The sequence below is a fragment of the Strigops habroptila genome, chromosome Z (genome assembly GCF_004027225.2).
Source record: "Strigops habroptila isolate Jane chromosome Z, bStrHab1.2.pri, whole genome shotgun sequence".
Lineage (NCBI taxonomy): Eukaryota > Metazoa > Chordata > Aves > Psittaciformes > Psittacidae > Strigops > Strigops habroptila.
In genome coordinates, this window is record NC_044302.2 from 81,372,134 (window position 1) to 81,393,650 (window position 21,517).

At 38.0% G+C, this 21,517-nt stretch overlaps 1 protein-coding gene across 1 annotated transcript in view; it reads left to right on the top strand.

The window, feature by feature from the left end:
* The first annotated feature begins 803 nt into the window (after positions 1–803).
* The window catches only part of PDE4D (phosphodiesterase 4D), a 407,986-nt gene continuing 387,272 nt past the window's right edge, over positions 804–21,517 (top strand). Inside the window, exon 1 of the mRNA XM_030511741.1 lies at positions 804–1,278. Coding sequence (XP_030367601.1) covers positions 905–1,278 — 374 coding nt within the window. The 5' untranslated portion in view covers positions 804–904. The remainder of the gene's footprint in view (positions 1,279–21,517) is intronic.

A 21,517-nucleotide genomic window follows, 5' to 3' on the forward strand; every position in this document is an offset into this window, starting at 1 on the left:
TGATTTATAGTATAAAGGCTTCCCTGTAGCAGTAGGCTCAGCATCGCTATAATTAAACCTTCCTCACATTGATTTACAGCCAGTCTTACTCCCTGGGGGGAGAGAGCTTACTCATCGGTGAAGATGACAGACCAGAGGAAGGTTTCAAGTTGGGAAACAGACGATTTCTAAACCTGATGTAGCAAAGACTGAAAGTATGATGTAGGGAATACGGGGTGGCGGGAGGCGGAGTTTAGGGACTAAGAACTCATTTTTACCCGACCGCGAAGTTCTGGGCGAACTGGGGCGTGCGCAACTTTGCCACCTGCCGTCGCTTTGCAAGGCGAGTGCCTTGGGAGGGAGTCACGTCCGGCCAGTGCCACACGCCGCTCCCGTGCCGCAGGCTCCCGCGCCTCCAGGACGGCAGCGGCGCGTCCGGGGAGCAAGCAGACCGGAGCCGCGACAGGGAGAGGGCAAAGCCCCTCGGTGGGCCGGAGCCGCGCTAGGGAGAGGGGAGCGGGCAGAGCCCGTCGGCGGGCCGGAGCCGCGGCAGGGAGAGCCTTTCGGCTCTCACTTCTCACCCTGGTCCTCCCTGGTCCGTGCTATGCCCTCCCCCGTCTCCCGCATACCCCTGCACGCCCTGCTCCCCAGCTCCAGCCCACTACAGGCTCCGCGCTCCCCCGCGCTCGCTCCAGCCCGGCTTTAAATAGCTTCGAGCGGGTGCCGGCCCCTCTCCCCGGCCCCCGCCCCTGTCCCCGCCTCCCCTCCCGAGTGGCCTCAAGGACCCGGCGGCGCGGCGGCCACAGCCGCTCCCACAGCCGGCCGAGGGGCGGTGCGGAAGGAGCTGTCCAACTTTTCAGCACAGTTTCCCCGCCGCTGCTCAGAGAAAGGCAGCGGCCGCCTCCCGGCCCGGCCCGGCGGCAGCATGGAGGCAGAACAGAGCGGCAGCAGCGGCTTGTCCGCGCAGCCTGGCAGCAGCGACGGCGGCGGCAGCAGCGACGGCGGCGGGGGTCTGAAAGCCCCCAAACATCTGTGGCGGCATGAGCAGCACTATCCTTCGCAGCTGCGGCAGCACCAGTTCCTCCAGCACCAGCAGACCCCCGGCCCGCCGCCGCCGCCCGCCTCGCGGGGCCGCTGCCTGACCAGCGCTCGCGTCAGGCATCGCGGCTACTCCGACACTGAGCGGTACCTCTACTGCCGAGCCATGGACCGCGCCTCCTATGCCGTAGAGACCAGCCACCGGCCCGGCTTGAAGAAATCGCGGATGTCCTGGCCCTCCTCCTTCCAGGGCCTCAGACGGTAGGAGGGGGCTTGGCCCACCGCTCCGGCCGTGTGAGTGAGGGGTGCTGCTCTCCCTCCCGCTATGGTTGCTCCCGGCCGCGGGGAGGGGTGTCGGTGCGGTCGCTGAGTTGAGGGCACAGCGGGACCCCCCGTCCCACCGACTCCGCTCCCCGCGGCGGGAAGAAGAAAGGGAGGGACTCCGTGCGGCCGCAGAGGAGGCTCCGGAGGGGAGGTGGGGCCGGGCTGGGCTGCCGTGCTGGGGAGCCCGGGGTGGGAGGGCGCGGGGAGCGGGGCAGCCCGCCTCCCCGCGGCCCCCGAGCAGTGCTCGCCGGGAGCGGGCTTGACTGGGGCTCGGGCGGCGACACGTCGTCCCATACACGCCGATCTGTAGGTGGAAAAGCGATCGCGAAACACGTGGGTGGGAGCGGGATCACGTCTGTGCCAGCACGGAGCCGTGAGTGGGGCGGATAGTGCGGGGCGGCCGGCAGCGGGGGGACCGGGACCCGCTTCCCGCCGCCGCCCGGCTCTGCTTCCCGCCGCCGCCCTGCTCTGCACCCCGGCCGCTTCTCCTCGCCGGAGCTGCCCTTGCTGCCCGCGCTCCCCACGAACCTACAGCGCTGGTGCCGACTGGGAAGGACGCAATTCATGTGGTGTTTGCACAAAGTTAAAATAATGAGAGCTCTTGGGAGGTGGGAGACAGTCTGGAGAATCCAGGGTTAGGGTCCTGCTAGTTTGAATGGCCCTAGATGAGAAAATAGGCTAATGGTTTCTTAGCCAGAGGGAGGAGTCCGTCATCAAGTAGTCTATTGTTCCCTGTTAAATGAGCTGTAGATTTATTTTGCAGTGTGTAGCTCACTAATGCCTATTTTGCCCTTGATGGCTATCACAGGCATCTGCTGTAAAATAAAATTCTCTGTCAAAATCAGCAAGATATTGTATTTGATCGATCAATTTATTATTCAGTCTTCATTTTTAGTAGCTGGAACCACTTCCTTTTAGTGGAAAGCCACACACTCGTATCTGAATATTAAGCGGACATTGTGAATAAAGGATTTATGGAGAGAATGGTGGGCAGGACAATACTTAATACTCAGTTACTCTGTAGATTTTTGATTTCCAGGATAATCAGATTTTTATAGCATGATATGCTCGATGAATAAATAATAGATTCCTTTCTGAAAGAAGATTTCTTTGTGTGTTTCTGTGGTACACACTGTATTCTTTATTATGGAGCCTTGGCCATAAATCTGAGCAAGACATGCTTGAATACTCTATGGCAGTGTTTGCTCTATTTCTACCTAATGTTGGCTTCATTTCCACTTCGTATGTAACTGAGAAATAAAAAGAGGTTCAGCAATTCTAAATTAGAACTAGACTTTCAGATCAGTAATCTTTTAAATCTGGCTTTTAATATCTTTGGTTTTCACACAGCCATTCTGTTGCTACACCTTTGTATCACTTGCATGAACTCATGCTTGGCCGAAGTTAATGGTGCTAAATTTTTCACTATGTAAGATTTGAAAGAGTAAATCATATGCTTCAAAAATGAACAAATGTTCAATTTAATGCTCTTTTCAATACATTCATGTATCTTTTATAAAAAAAAACACTAGGCGCCTAGGGTTTTTTATCTTTAAGACTGAATGCATTTCTGTTTTCTGAATGCAAAGAAGTTTAATTTTTGTACGCTGTAATGGTTGGTTTGAGTATATTCAGCATTATCTCATAAGTGATCAGTTATTGAGGGGATGAGAAGTCAAGGTGAGAAGGGAAAATACACTTACTATTTTTTGTTAGGATCTTGGGACCATTTTAAAATTTTAAATTACAATTCTTATGTTGCCAGTTTAAATAGGAATTTATAATTATCTATGAGCAGTATTTTGTGTTTTTTGGTTTTTGTTTTTGGTTTGTTTTTTTTTTTTTAAGTAAGTTCCATCCTTTTTATAAGTGAAACAATATTGTTTTGACAAGACATTCTGCTTTACAATTTGGGGGGGGGGTGTCAGTGCATTTTATTTTCATTTTGTGAGATTCATAAACATGGTTCAGATGTGCCTCCTTTTTAGAAGTGCTAAAGCAAAGCGAAGTAAAGAAGCTCAGTAAAATCGATCACACCATGGCTTTCTTAGCAAAAGTAAATTCTCATAGTTAGTCATTCTGAATGAAGCAAACAGCTATAGTGTGGAAACACAAAATGAATTGTAACAAATAATTGCTTTACAAATATGTTCAAGAAAGATCAGAAAAGGCTGGTCTTTTGAGGACTTTCATTTCAAATTCTGGGTCAAATGCTTTTTTTTTTATGGAAAGCAAAGCAAAATATTTTCTTAGCATTCTAGTAAAACCAATATCTGCAAAAAGAACCCAATACCTTTGAAAAAGACACCAGTCACTTTTGAAGTATTTTGTTTCCCTTTTCATATTAAGACCTTTTAGTATTTCTCCCTCATTTAACCTGCTCATCAGAAGAACATTTCTTAATGTATTCCATGGATTTATTATGGTTTGGAGTGATAAGCTTGTCTTTCAGAAAACCCCAAATTACTCTGAATATGAGAGGGTGGGAAAAATTGTGCATAGAACTGTACAGAATACACATAATGTGTTGGAGATAGAATTAAACATGAATGACTCAAATGTGCAAAAATTATATCTACAGCGTTGTTTTTTCCAGAATTTGTTTTGTTTTGCTCCGAAGATATCCCAATTCTTAAAATCTCAATGAAAACCCGAAAGGAACACTTAAGAAGCCAAATATACAACTTTGAAGTTTCTTCTATTTTAAGTTTGGTAGAAAACTTTAAAATAGTAACAGTTATATTTTTCAAAAGACATGAGGAGAAAGAATTACATATGTTAAAATTTGAGTTAGAACAGTCTAGTACATCATTATGATCCAGACTGAAGAGACTGAACATTTAAAAGGCAAAATCAACCAGAAAAAATTCTAAACTGAACTAGTTGAAAAACAGGATGTGCTTGTAGTTTGGAAAATGACGTACTGTTTATAACCTTTGTAATGCTTACTCTGGCTCCGTATGATCATCAGTAACTTCGTACACAACTTCTTTTGTACAGCACTATATTTTCTTCAAAAACACCATAGCATTTCATTGCACAGAACAATGTATCAGAATCATTGACTGATGTGTTTTCTTAAAAGTCAATATTATTTCTATGTTTTCAAGTGACAAAATGAGTGCTTTGAGTTCATATTTGCAAGAGCTACACAAAAGCCAGAGGAGTCAAGAAGATGGCTGGGACTAGCTGTGATTTTTCTTTATGCCTCTTGATTACTGTGTGGTGTTGAGCAAGTCAATCTCTCCCTGGCACTGTTTTCTTGTGTAAAATAAATCCAGAAGTAGGTCATTACAGAACAAAAGGTACTACTATATTATGATAAACAGTACTAGTGGAATCGGGAAATAAATACTTCAACTCAAATTGTTTTCCAGTCAATAGTGCAAAAACATTTAGTGCAATAAATGGACCTGATGTTCTAGTTATCTTCAAAAATTTCAGGTACCTCTATTTGCTTCTCACATAGCTATCATTATTGCATGGTCTATATTCACGGTTTGGTTGTTTTTAAAAAAACAGCATTTTTGAAGGCCATTAGTCATATGTCAGTTACATCATCTTGCCATATCATCTTTCTATGTTCTATTTTTCACTAATTCAGAAATTTAGATATTTCAGGTTGGAAAAAATAAAGAAGAAATACCATCGATCCTAATTCCACTAGTCATGTAATTTCCTAAGATGCTGTGTCCTTAATATAGATCATAATCTTAGTCCTTTTGACTTTTTTTAATTACGTTACCCAGATGATCATTTTTTTTGCAATAGGTCTCCTTTAAATTTTATCCCAAGTGACTTACAAGTCTAGGTTTCTTCATGAAACCAACTTTTCATATGTATTATACATAAGCAACTGCTCAAAGGTGAGGCAATTTCAGCCTTTTGCAGTCCAGTAATCCTAGTGTTTGTTACCTAATGCTGTCTATTTGAAACTGCGCTTGATAAGTGGCCATTAAAACTAGTTGCTGTCAAAAAAATGTACTTCCTCTCCCTTTCCATTCCTTGTGGGGGACTAGGTCTAACCATGTAACATCTACTAATGTGTTGCTTACATATGGAGATTGCTCCAAAGTATCAGTTTTTACTGAAGTGTCAATCTTGTCCTTGTACCACTGAATAAATGGTTAAGATACCACAATAACATCCAAAATTGAATGCAGTGTAATTTTTCGGTGGCCCAGGGGCTTTATTCTCTGTTAGGAGACGAACAGAATTTTATGTGTTAGTTTCTTGACTTTCTGAAGTCTGGGACACTATATGACACTGTAATATTTAGCTAGATAAGCCCTTGGTTTCTGTAGCTACAAATAGAGCACCTGGAAAAATAATGGTGCCTTTGTAAACCTTGCTAAATGTCTGTCTTGTACTTCAGTAAAATCCACCCTTCTCTGTCCTCCTGCTTGGTTTGAAAAGCTGCTCTTGATATTGTGCCCTAGCTGCTTCCACACAACCTAAGGAAAAGGAAAAGATGAGTGTTTTCCAACTTACAGGGCAATAGAAAATGCTCTCAGAATTTAGTAGCAGTCTCTAATTGAGAATTTTGTTGTTTACTTGTCTGGGAGTGTTTTATTGCTTTGTTTACTACTAAGTGCTAGTGGCTTCCAAGATGTTACAATAATTGGCATATGCTAGCCCTCCCTCAAAGATACAAATAATTTTTACAACTTAGTAAACACTGTTGGATTAATGTTCTTTATGAATTGTCCATAAAGATAAATCAGAAACACATCTTGTCAAATGTTTCAAATAAGTGACTGTAAGAGCATTATTTTCATGTTTGTTTCAAAAGGCTTACATTTTTGAATTGTTAGAGTTGTGTGACATGAACAATAGAAATAGCATTAATTTTCATGCTGTTAGAATTTGTAAAAATATTAGCTTTTAAAATTCACATATTCAAATATGTCTAATATGAATTGTTACTGCAAATGACTGTTGCCAATTTCCTAATTTAGTGAGTATAGAAACCTGGTAATTTATCAGTAAACAGTACTTAAATACTTTTTGTTTAAGACATAGCCATGTTAAGTTCTACCTTAAAATCGTTAACATAACTGTTTAATGTATTTCCCAATGGGGAACCATGTAATGCAGTTTTTGTTTTAGTATTTTTAAAATAGGTTTTACCATAACAACAATATTTAAGTATTAGTAGAGATGTCTATCTAAAAAATTGTATGTAAAGGAACGCCCAGACTCATGGTGTCAGCTCTGTGGCACTCAGCTGAAGTTCTAAATGTCTCTCCTTGGGACACCAGGTGTACAGCTGATGTGTAATTTAGGTGGGAATTTTATATAAAACAGTGAAAGAACCTTAGTGCAATTCTTAGAAAGTTATCTTAAATTGAGTTAAAAAATTTTAACTACATGGTCCCACCTCCGTTAGAGAAGACTTTGGAGCTAGCAGATGATTGGAAAACCTGTGAGATTGTGTTAATGTGTTAGAACAGTAAATGTGAGAGAAAGCTGGGAATGTATAGGTCCAAAAGCAAGGCAGAACCATTTGCTAAACGTGCAGTCTTGATGGACAAGTTGCAAGACTGAATTTTTTGCTAGTGGAAGGCAAGAGTTGCATGAAGAAATGTTGTTGGACAAATCCCACTCCATATAACTTGATAGAATTGGTTCAAAAAAGGTTGGTACATGCTGACATGAGGAACATCAACTTTCCTTTGCCAGTTTAACTAGTATGAGGTATATTGCAGCTCGAGAAAAGAAGAGCATTTCTAGTAGAGTTTATTCCTGTAAACAAGAATGCTGCTTATTTCTGAGAATGAGGTTTCTTTTTTTTGGTAATATAGTGGATCACCACAATGTCTGGGTTAAATCCAAAGTTCTTCTGGTAATCTAGAAAAACTCCATTTAGTGATATTTGTTTAGACTGCATATTTATAGGTGATAGTAACATTTGGATGTGTACTTAAATGCACACATGCAAAGGGAACCAAAGCACAGTCAGTCATAGGGAAGTAAGTCCAGCTGTTTAATTTAGAGTTAGGCAGGTCAATTAATAACATAAGTTTATATTAAATATAGAGAGACAAGTTTCAGGAAACTAGAAAGTGCTGCAAAGCTGTGCTCAAGGGATCTGCAAGTTCACAAAGAAAGAGCATTTTCCACCTCCTGGGATATGTTATAATAGGATGAAAATTTTCTGTCAATTTTTGAAACTGAGAAATCACTGGATGCACATCACTCAGTTATCACCATAGGTTATCACACCTATGTTTTGGGAGGTGGTCATGTTCGCTCGTTTGCAGCAGCTGACAAAAAAAATTGATAAGAGCGAGAGCAGCTGGTATTAAAATTGCTTATCCTGTTTTGGACATGTTCATCATAATTTTCAATTATTAGTTTTAAACTATTAGGTTAAACTCATCAACTTCTCTAATTTATTTACTTATTTTTCTCTCCACTTAGAAAGTGAAGTAGCACCAAGTTTTCAAGGCAACAGTTGGGTTCTCAAGAAACAGTGGAAGGACTTTTTATGGAATTGAATAGAGGTGCTACTGGTAGGAAATTATGGCAGTAAATGGAAGGAGGATAAACATTCTGCTGAAGTATTCTACTCATTTTTATATCAAATTAAAAAGCCCCACAAATTTCAGACTCAGATGCATTTTTGCAGATGCACTTGTGTGGGCGCTCTCTTTCAGACCCTTGAGATATCATTAAATGAAACAATTGTAACTTCCCATCTAATGGTAAGATAGTGATATAAAGGACTGCTATATGTATACACATGCTTCAGGAACCAATGTTAATTTCATTTCCCTCTGTTCACTTATAGCCTTAGATTATCAGCAACTCACATTTCTTTATGCATGAATATTCTAGGGATTTTTAGGCATAATGTGCTCGGCATGAGGATAAAACCAGTTTACACTTGAGATCTTTGGTTTGATATATTTACATTGTTTACAGGCTTTTGCATAAATGAACAGAAGAATGCTTCTGTGGTATTTAATATTACAGAAAGTTCACTAGACATCCATCTTATTTTCATCAATTAACAAGGAGTAGATACTGGATACCATAAAAAAATAGTTACTGAGGTGGTCACCTGAATTTCTCTTTTCCACTGGTGTGACTTAGAAAAATACAAAAGAAACTGATAATTTTAACAAATAACAACACTCTGAGGACACTAAGAAAGAAAGATGTTGGATAAGAGAGATAGAAATTGATTTGAGCAAACAAAACCTACCATTAAGTCTTCACTAAAATTGTCTGGCAAGTCTCACCATCTTTTGACTTTTTTGAGTAGCTTCCATCAATCTGTCTCCAGTGATTTGTTAACTTTCTTTAGGAGCTAAACAAATTTACACTCATGCATACTGACTATAAACCGGTAACAGAAAAGATGGTCACCTGGAAAAAGTATATTTGAATAGGGTAGCCAACAGAGTAGCTTAGGCGTATGGCAGGAGATTGTTCTGAGCAAAGTAGTTTTCATCCCACCTCATATTGCCGGAAACTTCATGTGTCATCATGAAAATACAAATAAACTAGTTTCCCATGTTGATCTTTTAAAGACTAGCAGAGTTCCTTAGATTAAGGAGGATCTCATACTTACTCTTCTGGAAGAGTTTTAAAATATTTCAAAACCTACAAGTTACTTTCTGTGAAAGGCACAATGGACCTTTTACATGCACATTTTAAAACTAAAGATACCTTGTTTTCTGTTTACTGTCTTAAAATCATAAAAGTGGGAGAGATCTCTTAGCAGAATGAGTTACACCTGTGTCATACCTTTTATTTTCTTTCCTTTTTTCCTTTTATTGCACATTTTTAGAGTTCTAATCTAGTTGCTCCTTTCTTCTACACTCTTTCCAGTTTTCATCCATACATTTCAGTATACAAAAGGTCCAAAAGTGGTCAAAACCTTCAGCTAAGAAAATCCTAAGAGTGGAGAGTGCAGAAGTATATTTAAATGTTCTGAAAGTTATGCTTCTGTTTATTTATCCTAGTTTGATGATTGTCATTTTTCCAACAACATGGCAATGTTGTAACATAATAGGCTTCTAATGCAAAGTAACCCCACATGCTTTTCAAACAGAACTGCTATATAATTTTTATCTTGCAATTTTGCAATTTCCCCCAGTAGTAGGTTCCTGCAAATCCTGTATTAATAAATACGGATCAAGTACTTCCTTGAGCTCATGAAATGAGAACAATTACTATAACCAAACCATTTTTATAATGTAACTTGCAGTATAGGGTCAGTGGGAAGCCCTGTTAAAACTTTTGATGCAACATTTAGCATTCTATAAAAGCTAGAAGAAAAGCTTTTGACTTGATAGTCCCATTGAAATAAAAGGCAAACACTGATGTAGTAATAAAAGCGTTAGTGCAACATAAAGTGTATAAAATATAGGGTAGATTTTTTTTTTAGTGACATATGCATACTCAAAGAAAACAAGGTAAGGAAGTAACTTAAAGTGCCTCTTTTCCTGGGATGAAGTATGCAGCAAATAATTAAATTATTCATTGTGAAATTCTTATGTCTTATTAAATAATGCAGCAGTACAGCAAAATCCACATGACTGGAAACAACTGACTAATCCTTACTTGGATCACGCTCAGAGCAAACCTATATCAGCAAAGTTTCTATTGTAAACTTTTTCTATACATTTGTCCAGTATGTGTATTAAATCTTTTCTGACCTATTTAACTTTTAATGACTGTAAGTGTGGTTGAAAAATTAATGACTGAATTCTAGTATATGATTCTACCTTTATTTAAAAGAACTCCCCTTTTATCAAAGTATGTCTGCATTTAGTACATATATATATAATATTATGTATAATTTGGAGCACAGGTCAGAGAAAAAAAAAAATAGTTTGAGTTGGCAGTAACAAAACTGCTAACTAACAAAACAAGGAAGTTAAACCTGTACAGGAATGTAGAGAAATGAGCAGACTGAAACTCACAGGTACATTTTCTGCCTTTCCAACCATATAATACTTTTCACTGGTGCATAGGTAGGAAATTAGCTGAGGATATACACGTAAGTAAATGTCAGTTGATTTCAGTTCACAGAACTTAATCACTTTGATTCTTGTTTTAGCTACATCACCTTTTGTTTAAGATTATGCACCATTACCATGCATCAAATAGTGAAAGAGAAATGCTTCTGCTTCAGCCTCTGCCTGCCCTTCCAGGAGCTCTACGTAATAATCTAATTGAAGTCTGAATTTCATTGAACTTTGCCTTCTTAGACTTTGTGAAAGTGACAAGCTGAGAGATCCCAAAGCATTGCTATCTTTACAAGCTTATTATTAGGAGAAAAACTCTTCTGTTACTACTGAAAAGATCGTTGGCTTAATACGAGCCTTTACGTTGCTCAAATTCAACTTCATTACTTGTCTGCCCTTCTCACCAAAAGAAAAAGAAACAACACAGAGGTGTGCAATATACAATTCAAATGGTCCTAACATTTTTCAGCGGTGTAGTTTTGCTCAGATAAGAAAGTGAGTGCTTTTACAACATGCTCCTTTGTGACAGCAGTGATTACAGTCATTAGCAATGTGTCATAGCAAACAACCGAACACATGTTTTATAGGTAGGATATAAAATTCTAATACCAATTTACCCCCATTCTTGGTATATCTCAAATGCACTCAAGTCTGAATTTCTAATTTTTTATGCTCTAGTTTTACTCTAATATGCAGCATAAAAAAAAAAAAAAATTTTAGATGGAAAAAACCACCCACAATATCTCAAGATGAACTTCCTTGTGTTCGCGAGAGTTGGAAGTATCACACAATTTGGCAAGTGCTTGTTTCAAAAACCCTGGATTCTCTCATTTGCCAAAATAAGCTTAAAGTGCACAACATTGATAAGGTCAGACCACCTTTCTGCAGTTCCATTTTCAGCAGAAAAAACCCCAAAGATGCCAAGGCATCCTGTGTCTTATGTTGATTTCCTAAGTACAAAGGGTTCAGTAGAATGGAGCTAAATTCCTCAGTGTTTGATCTCCAGTTTCATAGTCTCTTAACCATAAGGGGGATATGTCCAGCTGTATCAACTCTTAGCCCATATGTGAAAATCCAGTAAGACTATCAAATATGTATGTGAATATGTATTCCTCACCATGAAAAAAGATGTTTAAAGGCAGACTAACGTAGTGTTACTGTTCCAATTTAAAAGTTCTTACGAGATATACATGTAAAAGTACACCATTTGAGCAGACTTTAAAACAAACAAAACACAGCTGAATGATCTTGAATAGTTTGCAAGTGTTCAATTCTGCTTTCCTATCTATTATTCTAGATAATAATGATGATGAACTGGTTGTGTATTAAACATACACCAGTTTCCTTGCTTCATTTCTAAGAAATGACTTTGTTCTGGGACTTAGATAGCTATTTTAGTTTATGACATGGATCATATTAACATTAAGGATGTTAGCAGAGAGAAAAGAATATGTAACTTTCACAGTACTTAATTTCCCAGCTGGATTTTTGAGCTTTAATTTCACTTGCAATTGTATCATCATACTTAGTGTCTCTTTTTCTCATTTATATATTATTAAATTTGATTCTTCAACATTAAGTTCGCTAAATTTTATTTTATGTTATTTATTTTAAAGAAGTTAATTCCATACTTATAATGCTGTTCTAAACTTAAAAAAAAAAAAAAAGTTTTCTGAAAACTGTAGGTAAAATAACTGCTTTCTGAGTAACTGCCGAAGTCCACATTAATTAAAATCCAATGCAGTGATAAAGTTATTTGGGTGGATTTGGAAGGAACTAGATCAAACCTGGAGAATTTAGTGTTGTGTTTTTGTCATAGAATCATAGAATTGTTTAGGTTGGAAAAAACTGTTAAGATCATCAAATCCAACTATTAACCTAACACTGACAAATCCACCACTAAACCGTGTCCCTGAGTGCTACATCTACACATCTTTTAAATACCTCCAGGGATGGTGACTCAACCACTTCCCCGGGCAGCCAGTTCCAATACTTGACAAGAATTTTGGTGAAAAAAATTTTCTTAATATCCAATCTAAACCTCCCCTGGCACAACATGAGGCCATTTCCTCTTCCTACGGCTTGTGCCTTGGGAGAAGAGACTGACACCCACCTCACTAGAACCTTCTTTCAGTTTAGGTAGTTATAGAGGGTGATAAGCTCTCTCATGAGCCTCATTTTCTGCAGACCAAACAACCCCAGCTCTCTCAGCTGTTTCTCGTGAGACTTGTGCTCTAAACCACCTTTGTTGCCCTTCTTTGGATACACTCCAGCACCTCAATGTCTCTCTTGTAGTGGGGTGCCCAGAACTAAATGCAGTATTTGATGTGTGGCCTCACCAGTGCCAAGTACAGGGGCATGATCACTTCTCTAGATTTCCCTAGTCCTACTGCCCACACTATTGCTGATACAGGCCAGGATGCTGTTGGCTTTCTTGGCTGCCTGGACACATATTCATGTGAGTGTGCCCAGGTGTGCGTGAATATGAGCACCTGGCTCATGTTCAGCCGGCTGTTGACCAACACTCCTAGGTCCTTTTCTTCCAGGTAGCTTTCCAGCCACTCTTCCCCAGGCCTGTAACGTTGCATGGGGTTGTTGTGGCCTGAGTGCAGTACCTGGCACTTTGCCTTGTTGAACCTCATACCACTGGGCTCAGCTTATTGGTCCAGCCTGCCCAGATCCCTCTGCAGAGTCTCCCTACTCTGCAGCAGATTAACACTGCCACCCAACTTGGTGTCATCTGCAAACTTACTCAATCCCCATGTCCAGATAATTGATAAAGATGTTAAAGAGAGCTGGCCCTAATTCTGAGCCCTGGGGAAAACAAATTGTGACAAGCTGCTAACATTCACCATCAATCTTTGGGCCTGGCCATCCAGCCAGCTTTTTTTCCCAGCAAAGTGTACACAAGTCCAAGCCATGAGCAGCCAGTTCCTTCAGGAAAATGCTGTGGGAAATGGTGTTAAAGGCTTTATTAAAGACTAGATAGACAACATCCACAGCCTTTCCCTTATCCACTAAACAGATCACCTTATCATGGAAGGTTAGTCAAGCAGGCTAGTCAAGCAGGACCTGCCTTTCCTAAACCCATGTTGACTGGGCTGTCCTGTATATGCTGCATGATGGTACATGACTAAAGATGGTCTGTGCCATAAGCAAGGACAGGCTGACAGGCCTTTAGTTCCCTGGATCCTCCTTCCAGCCCTTCTTGTTTATGGGCATCACATTCGTTAACCTCCAGCCAATTGTGACCTCCCTGGTTAACCGGGACTGCTGGATAAATGATGGAAAGTGGCTTGATGAGCACTTCTACGAGCTCCCTTAGTCCTCTTGTATGGATCCCCTCCAGCCCCACAGAAGTTTGTGTGTGTAGGTATAGCAGGTTGCTGACCACTTCCCCTTGGATTTTGGGGGCTTCTTCTAATCTCTGTCCCTGTCTTCCATGTCGGGGAGCTGGGTACCCAGCGGACAACTGGTCTTACTATTAAAGACTGAAGCAAAGAAGGTATTTTCAGCCATGTCCTCATCCACTGTAACTGTGTTTCCCCCCTGCATCCAATAAAGGATGGAGATTCTCCTCAGCTCTTCTTTTGTTGCTAATGTATTTATAGAAACCTTTTTATTGTCTTTTTTGGCAGTAACCAGATTAAGTTCTAGCTGGGCTTTGGCCCTTTTAATTTTCTCCGTGCATAATCTCACAAACCTTGTAGTCCCCTTGAGCTGCCCACCCCGTCTTCCAAAGATCATAAACTCTCCTTTGTTTTCCCGACTTCCAGCCAGAGGAATTAGGAGAAACTATGCTTATCCTACACAAAGAAAGATTTAATTATATTTATGTATTCAAATTATAGAACATTTACTATATAGAATGACTTGTATAATGAAATACATGAAAACCATGTAATGTTGGTTTTCACTTAACAAAAATGCTACATAGATGGAAATTAAAAACACTTAACAATATTAGTTCTATCTTTTATATTATATGTTAAGTTTTGAAACTAGCATGAACTTTTCTCCTTTTTCCTGCGAAAAATTCGTGATTTCTCATATGCATGGCACCTTGTGGATATTAAATAAATTTCATTTTACATTAATAGGATGTACCTGTTTATTCAAAGTGATATAGAACATTCTTTTATTGAGGTACAATATGAAGTTATAGAATTCAGAAAATATGTATTACTTTCTAACTGACTCAGACACAAAGTGGTTATTTTTATCCATTGCGTAGATCTGTCATTGTTATCATGTTATCATTGCCTTGATTTTGGAAGTGTTGAAGCCTCAGACAGAATGATGACTCATTCCAAAGATCGAACCATCCAGTAATAATTCAAAAGATCCTAAATTTTAGTTATATGAAAGGAGATTGCAGTGGCAAATAGAAGAGACAGAGGTTACGGGCAGCTTAACCTAGAGTAGGATTCCAAAGTGCCCTAAAAAGACTTCGTTCCATATATGAAGCTTCTTGCTCATTTAAAGCTGTAGATACACCTCAGCTGGAGTACCTTGAAATATTGGATCACCACAAAAAAACATTGATTTAGCATTTACATGAGGTAGTGCAGTTGTGAAATTCCAAGTGATGATACTGAAAAAGCAGCACTTTCTGACTATGTTCATTCTCAGAAGTGAAACATATTTCCAAGTCATTCCATAAGCACTGTACCTGCACTGTACAGCTTTTAAATTATACGAGCTTCCATTTCTGCTTCCACAGATTTTGTAAATGCTTCTGAGTTTTATTTATTTCTGTGTGGTCTGTCAGCATTTTGCTCTCTTGGGAACAAGCAGAAGGGCATCTAAGTGGGAGGAAGTCAGATAAAATCACCTTTTTTTCCATTACTTAGAAGGAACTTAATGGACCTTTGGGAAAATATTAACATTTAACACCAGTGAAATCTGTGTGTGCTGCAAGTGGTGCAGATGCTGATTATAACTGTTTCTTGTTGTAAAAGACTAATATTTTTTCAGCTTCTGTTTTTTTCATCAGGAGATATCAGCCCTTACTTTTGATATGGAATGATTATTTTATGTGAGATGCTAACACTGGATATTACCTGTCATCTGAATAGGCCTAATGTATGGCAGGATGTATGGTTTGCAATTAAATCTACAGTACTTGATCCCAGGCTGAAATATTTGAGTGGTCAGGCTTAATAACTTTGTCATGTTCATGTAGAATATTACCAATATTTTTGTAAATATCACAGGAAAGCAGTCACTCCAGTGGAATTTAAGAGACTTATGGCTTAGTTTTGCAAATTACTTTCTAGTGTATTTCTCCCTTGCAATAAGAAAAGAACATTTTCAGCTTGTTTGAACATTTGACAAGTGTTAATTGAGGGTTGGTATTGAGAGCTGATTTGGAAGTGGGAATTGTCATACAGGAAATAAGATCTAAATAAGGTGGGGATAACTAATGAGCAAGCTTGAAGGTGAAAGGAGCAGTTTGTATTTGATGCTATGGAAAGGGGAAAAAGATAGCAGGGGAATACGCCAAGGGAGACAGAGATGTTGAAGAAATTAATTAGGTAATTTTTTTTGCAGCAGCGTTCTAGATGAATAATGGAGATACAAAATAATAAGACTCTGGATGTTAGTGCTGTATTTGCAGATGAATAAGAAAAGTTGCATCCAAAATCTGGAAAATGGGTTTTGCTTTCCAGTGAACATCTAAAATTGCATAGAACACCCCTGAACAAGTATCAGTTACAAAATGTACTGGTACTCTTAGGCAGCTAGTAATCTTTATTTAGTTCTTTGCACCACCTAACCTCGACATGTTGTTGTTGAGGTAACTCCTCAACAAGGAGTTGTGCGTCATCTGATTTCATTTTGGGAATTCTATAGGTACGAAAATATGTGTATGTTACTCTTGCACTTGATGTCTTTAAATTCACATAATTTTTCCTAAATATTTTCATTTTCTGAGGTATTTCAGTGGGAATGTTATAACATGATTTTACGTAAATATGAAATGGTAATTTACCTGTTATCCATTTGTAAGTGAAATACGAAAAAAGCCCTAAGGGATGTCTACCAGCATGTCTGGATTGCGCGTATTGGTAACAGAGAAAGGTAGCTCCAGATTTTTTCATAGCATGTGCAATATCTCAGTGAAACTCTATGTTCATTTTGCCAGGAAGGTCTGTTCTTTCAGCAGCATGTGGGTGATAGCTGTGCTCAACTATCTCACACGACTGTTTGAGAATGAGCCTCCTACATTAATATATTTTATTACATTATGGCAAATCCTCTTATTATTTCATCAAAATGATCTCTTCTAGGCCATGGCTTCTTCTTTGCTAAAATTGATGTCCTAATAATCAGAGGAAGTTAATGAACTGGACTTATCCGAGGGATACCTTGAAAGTAATTTGTGAAACTGTAATAAAAAGTTTTGTTTCTGTGCTTCCTTTTAATTTTTTGCTTTGCACTGTTCCCTGCTCTCAGTGATATTTTCCCATTTTTTCTTAACAGAACATAGTTATAAAAATGACTGAAAAGCATAGATCACCATACTTGAAATAAGACAATTAAGTAACCGTTCACATGGATGTAATTTGATCCTACAGTATATCTAAAGTATTTTGAATTATGATAATGTAACAAATTGAATGCAAATTGCATTTTATCCAGTTTCAAATATTTTCTGACAAGATTGCAATGATGGATTTCGCTCTCTACACACATTATTTTAAATTTTCTATTTCATGAAAAAAAAAGTGTATTTGTATGCTTTTTTAAAAGTTACTAAATCCCACTAATTTTCCAGGCACGTCTACTATAATATTTTAATAAGAGATTAAGAAATAGGATGTATCCATTAAAAAGAAGTAGGTTCTGCCTGAAACTGTAGGTACTTATAATTCAAAATCCACTTCAGGCAGTCAGATATGAATATATAGGTATATATTCATATAATCAAACCAGGAAAAACATAACTGAGAAATAAATATGATTTACATATAGTCTAATAAAGTTTCGTACTACTTACTAGAAATCTATTGTAACAGGAAGATGGCAATATGATAAAATTATGTGGTAGAAAGTTGATAAAAAAGAATCAGCTAATCATGGGTGTGTAAACAGAAGTGTCATATTTGTATGTCTGAGTGTGTATGTTCACTTACTACTAGGGCTGTGATATTTCCAGGAAGCCTATGGAACTTAAGCAACAGCCAGCTTTTGAAACCACAGGCCGAGTAGTTTACGTGGAAATGTATATTGTTGTAGCACAGAGAGTTTAGTTAAAGAACAACAAAAATCAAGATAAATGATTAAGAATGAAACTGAGTTTCTCCAGAAATACCTAAGTATCTAAATACGTGAACTGTAAGTATAAATGTAGATCTGTGTAGTGTTTTCAGAGGTACTGACCCCATCTGCTACTGAACTCACAGCTGCTGCAGTTCCTTGCCCTATTTAGTGAGGAGTATAAATCCTAAAGCAGGTTATGTGGAAGTAATGGGTATAAGCAGGCTGAATTTCAGCTGTTTTGTGCTAATTGCATACTTACACACTGTGCCATCACAGGAAATTTTATTGCCGTCACATGAAATTCTATTGAGGATGAATCTACTTCATGTTTAGCTCAGTATGCTTGGATAGCTGTGCTGAATAGAGAAGATAGTCTAAGCACTCCAGCTTATTTACCGTAGCTTTTTTTATGTGTCTGCACACCTATATGCCACTTTCCTATAGAGATCAGAGTTAAAAATACATTCATAGAACAGTTTAAGGTGATATCAGACTGCATCATATCTGTCAAAACAGAGCATTTACATCACTATTCAAACAAAAATTGTGGCTAGGCAGAAACTACAAATCAGAGAACTAAAATAAGTTTTAAATTTCAACTGACTGAAGCAGCGTATTAATTTCTATCCCAAATATATGGATAATGAAGTTTTTTAAGCTACCTTCAGTACAAAAGGCACTGCCCCTCAATGCCCAATGGGTCCAGGCTTAGAACTACAGGCTTCTGTTTATAGTTTTGGTGTCATTGTTGACATTGTTGCTTTGCTGGCATGTGTTGCATATTACATCGAGAAGTCTTCCCTACATTCAATATGTTCAATTATTTATAGATATAAGCAGTGGGGGGTTTATATCTATATTTATAGATATAAGCAGTCTGATGTTGCCACTCTTTTAATTTCACAAAATAGATGCCATAAAATCAATACTGTTTATACATAAATGAAAAAGAGGTGAAAACTTGAACCTCATTGTGAATTACTTGCCACCTCTGGACTTCAATATGAAGGTACTTAAATCAAGCTGAATATTTAATCTCATTATTTAACTCAACTTGATAGAAATATGTGAAAACTTAGACTTATAGAAAGACTTACTTTGGTGCCAGGACAGTGAGGAAATAGGCTGGAATTTATGCAGAGGGACACACTCCAAAATGTCTGAACATGTTTGTTGAGTTGTAATGTGAAGTGAAAGGTTAGAGTGTGTTCTACTGCATAGTAGACCCTTTCAGTTTTCTGAAAAGTGGCAATACATCCATCTTTTACAGGGATCGTGACTGAAAATAAGAAAACTTCTGTGAGGAAATACAAAGACATTAGGGAAATGAAAGTGAATTTTCATGATATTGATATAGTAAAAAATGTACTTTCCCACACTTGGCTGGGGAAAGAACTGCGAATAACTCATTTATAGTGTTGTAGCCTGAAGTGGAATTGCAAACCTAGACTTTTCTAGCACACACTGCAGAGGCTATAGCATGCAAAGTACTTCAATTATTCATAAAGCCCTCACAAACTTCCATTTTTAAGATATAAAAATTTACTTGCACAAGGATGGCCAGCTAAAATGGAGGTTACATAAAATAAGATTTTAGTCTTGTGAAGGAAATTAAAATTTCTAGTAGAATTAAAACAGAATAATTTCTCACTGAAGAAATGATAATTTTGAACTCTAGTTGAGGAATAACTTCAAGTGAAGAATAAGATACTCCACGTTTTCTATGAGGTTGGGATTGAAATCAGGGAGCTACTTTGGGGCAGATAATGCAATATAAACACTGTATGTTAGTTTAGTTTAATTCCCAGCAATTCATTAATACAGTTTTATGCAATGGCTAAATAGCAGATATTTAGGCTTTGAATACCTTGTGGTAATTCTATATGGTACTATTCATACTGACTTGTTTGAGCCCATAAATGCCACTTCATCTTCAGAAGCACTGCATGCAATCAAATGAAAAAAAAATTAAAAGTTCAGAAATTTGGGGTGTTTGGCAGTTATGTATCTTTTGAGTTGTTTTTTAATGTAGTGAATCTTGAAATATAAAATATTTGGGTAGATAGGATTGGCAGAAAATTTTGGAGTGTATCTTATCTGTTATTATCTGATGTTTCTGTGAATATATAATACTGATATATGTATACATATTATCTGAACATTCACGTGCATGTGTGTTTCTGGTGATTTATTGAAAATAGATGAAAAGACCAGCAATGAAGAGGTTGTAAAAATAAGTTAAATGTACATATGGTTATTCTGTGTTAATAGTAAGACTTATTGCACAGCTTTCATTGCCTGCCTGCATGAAACAAGTACATTCTACTGTCTATGTACAGAACTTAATGAAAAGTGTAGATTCAGTAATACTCATAATACTCAATAGATTAAATGCAAAATATCTGGAGACTAAGCAATGTACATTAATTATGACTGTCACCTTGATTAAAATGGAGATTGTGCACATGAGGAAGTATAGTAGTTAGATCACTAAAGTAAAGTAAATCAGTAGACACTTTATAAAGTGCTAGGTTTAACAGAGGTAAAAGTTCTACACTTTCACTAGATGGGAAGTCTAGTGAAAGCAAGTTTTTCCTGTAGGGCTCAATTTTAAAACTATATATGTATTTTTCTTGCAGTTCCTTTATAAACAGCCAGTTTGATAAATACAGTTGTAAAATTAACTTTTTGTATATTGGGAAAATATTGGGATTTTCTCTAATCCCTGCTTTGGACATTTGGCATACAAAGTGATGAGCAGGATAAAGGAAGTCTGTCTTTTTAAACCTACAGCATGAATTCCTATGAGTAATGAGAAAACTGAAGCATGCATCAAGTCTGCGTTTTTAGTTTCACCTTAGAGACTATATAACAGATCTACTCAAAGAATAGTTATCCAACACAGGTCCTGTCAAGCTAGCTATTGTTTAATTTATGTATGGCTCTATGTGTATATGAAATGAAACTCGAAGTCCCAGTCCTGTTTGAATATGGCGTTGATAATTTATTCTTCAGTGGTTTTCCACCAGTGTCATTAGAAACACAAAACTCCTTTAAAAATGCAGGTGAATGACCAGTTTTGCTATCTATGAATGTATTTTGTTTTCTGTGTTGTTCCTTTGTTTTTTGATAGTAGGCCCTGAACTTTATTACTCTTCATTTCTTTGCTGCTCAATGTGGAATTGACCACAAATTTAATTGTAGCTGAATTAGCTGAAGTCACCTTGATTAGAAGATAAAGTTCCTAAGATGATGAACAGTTTTAAGAGAGTGATGTTACCCCTTTCCAAAATCTGACGTATATTATGACATCCAAATATGTAATCCATTTTGTTGTTGTTTGGTTGCTATTTGTTGGGTTTTTTTGTTTGTTTTTGTTGGGTTTTTTTTGTTGTTGTTGGGTTGTTTTTTTTTTTTTTTGGTTGTTTTTTGTTTTTTTGTTTTTTTTTTTGAAGGGTGGGGTATTGTGGGGTTTTTGTTTGTTTGGTTTTTCATCACAGAGTATATTTTCTATAAAATTATGCAGAACTAGTTATGTGTTTGGACTGAAATCCACTACTTATCCTGCTCTACTGGTAGTTTTGCATACTGTAAGGTATTCTAAATAATAAAGGGAAAGGGTATATGCTATCTGAAGACTAGGAAGGCAGTACCTTGCTTAGAACACCTTTCATTGCTTTTCTTTTTGTAAAATCAAATTGACTATCACATTATTCAAATCAAGCAAATTCTGCAAATCTCCTGTGAAAAGATTTCTAGGTTTTCAGCTATAGAGGAAGACAGCTATGGCAGAGGTAACTTTAGTAACTAGGTAGTTAGCTTAAGTACTGCTCTACCACCTTAGGTAATTTGAAAAGCTAATGAAAGCTCTGTATCTTATATCTTGATCTAGACATCCCATAGCAGGGTATAAAACAAGACTGTAAAAT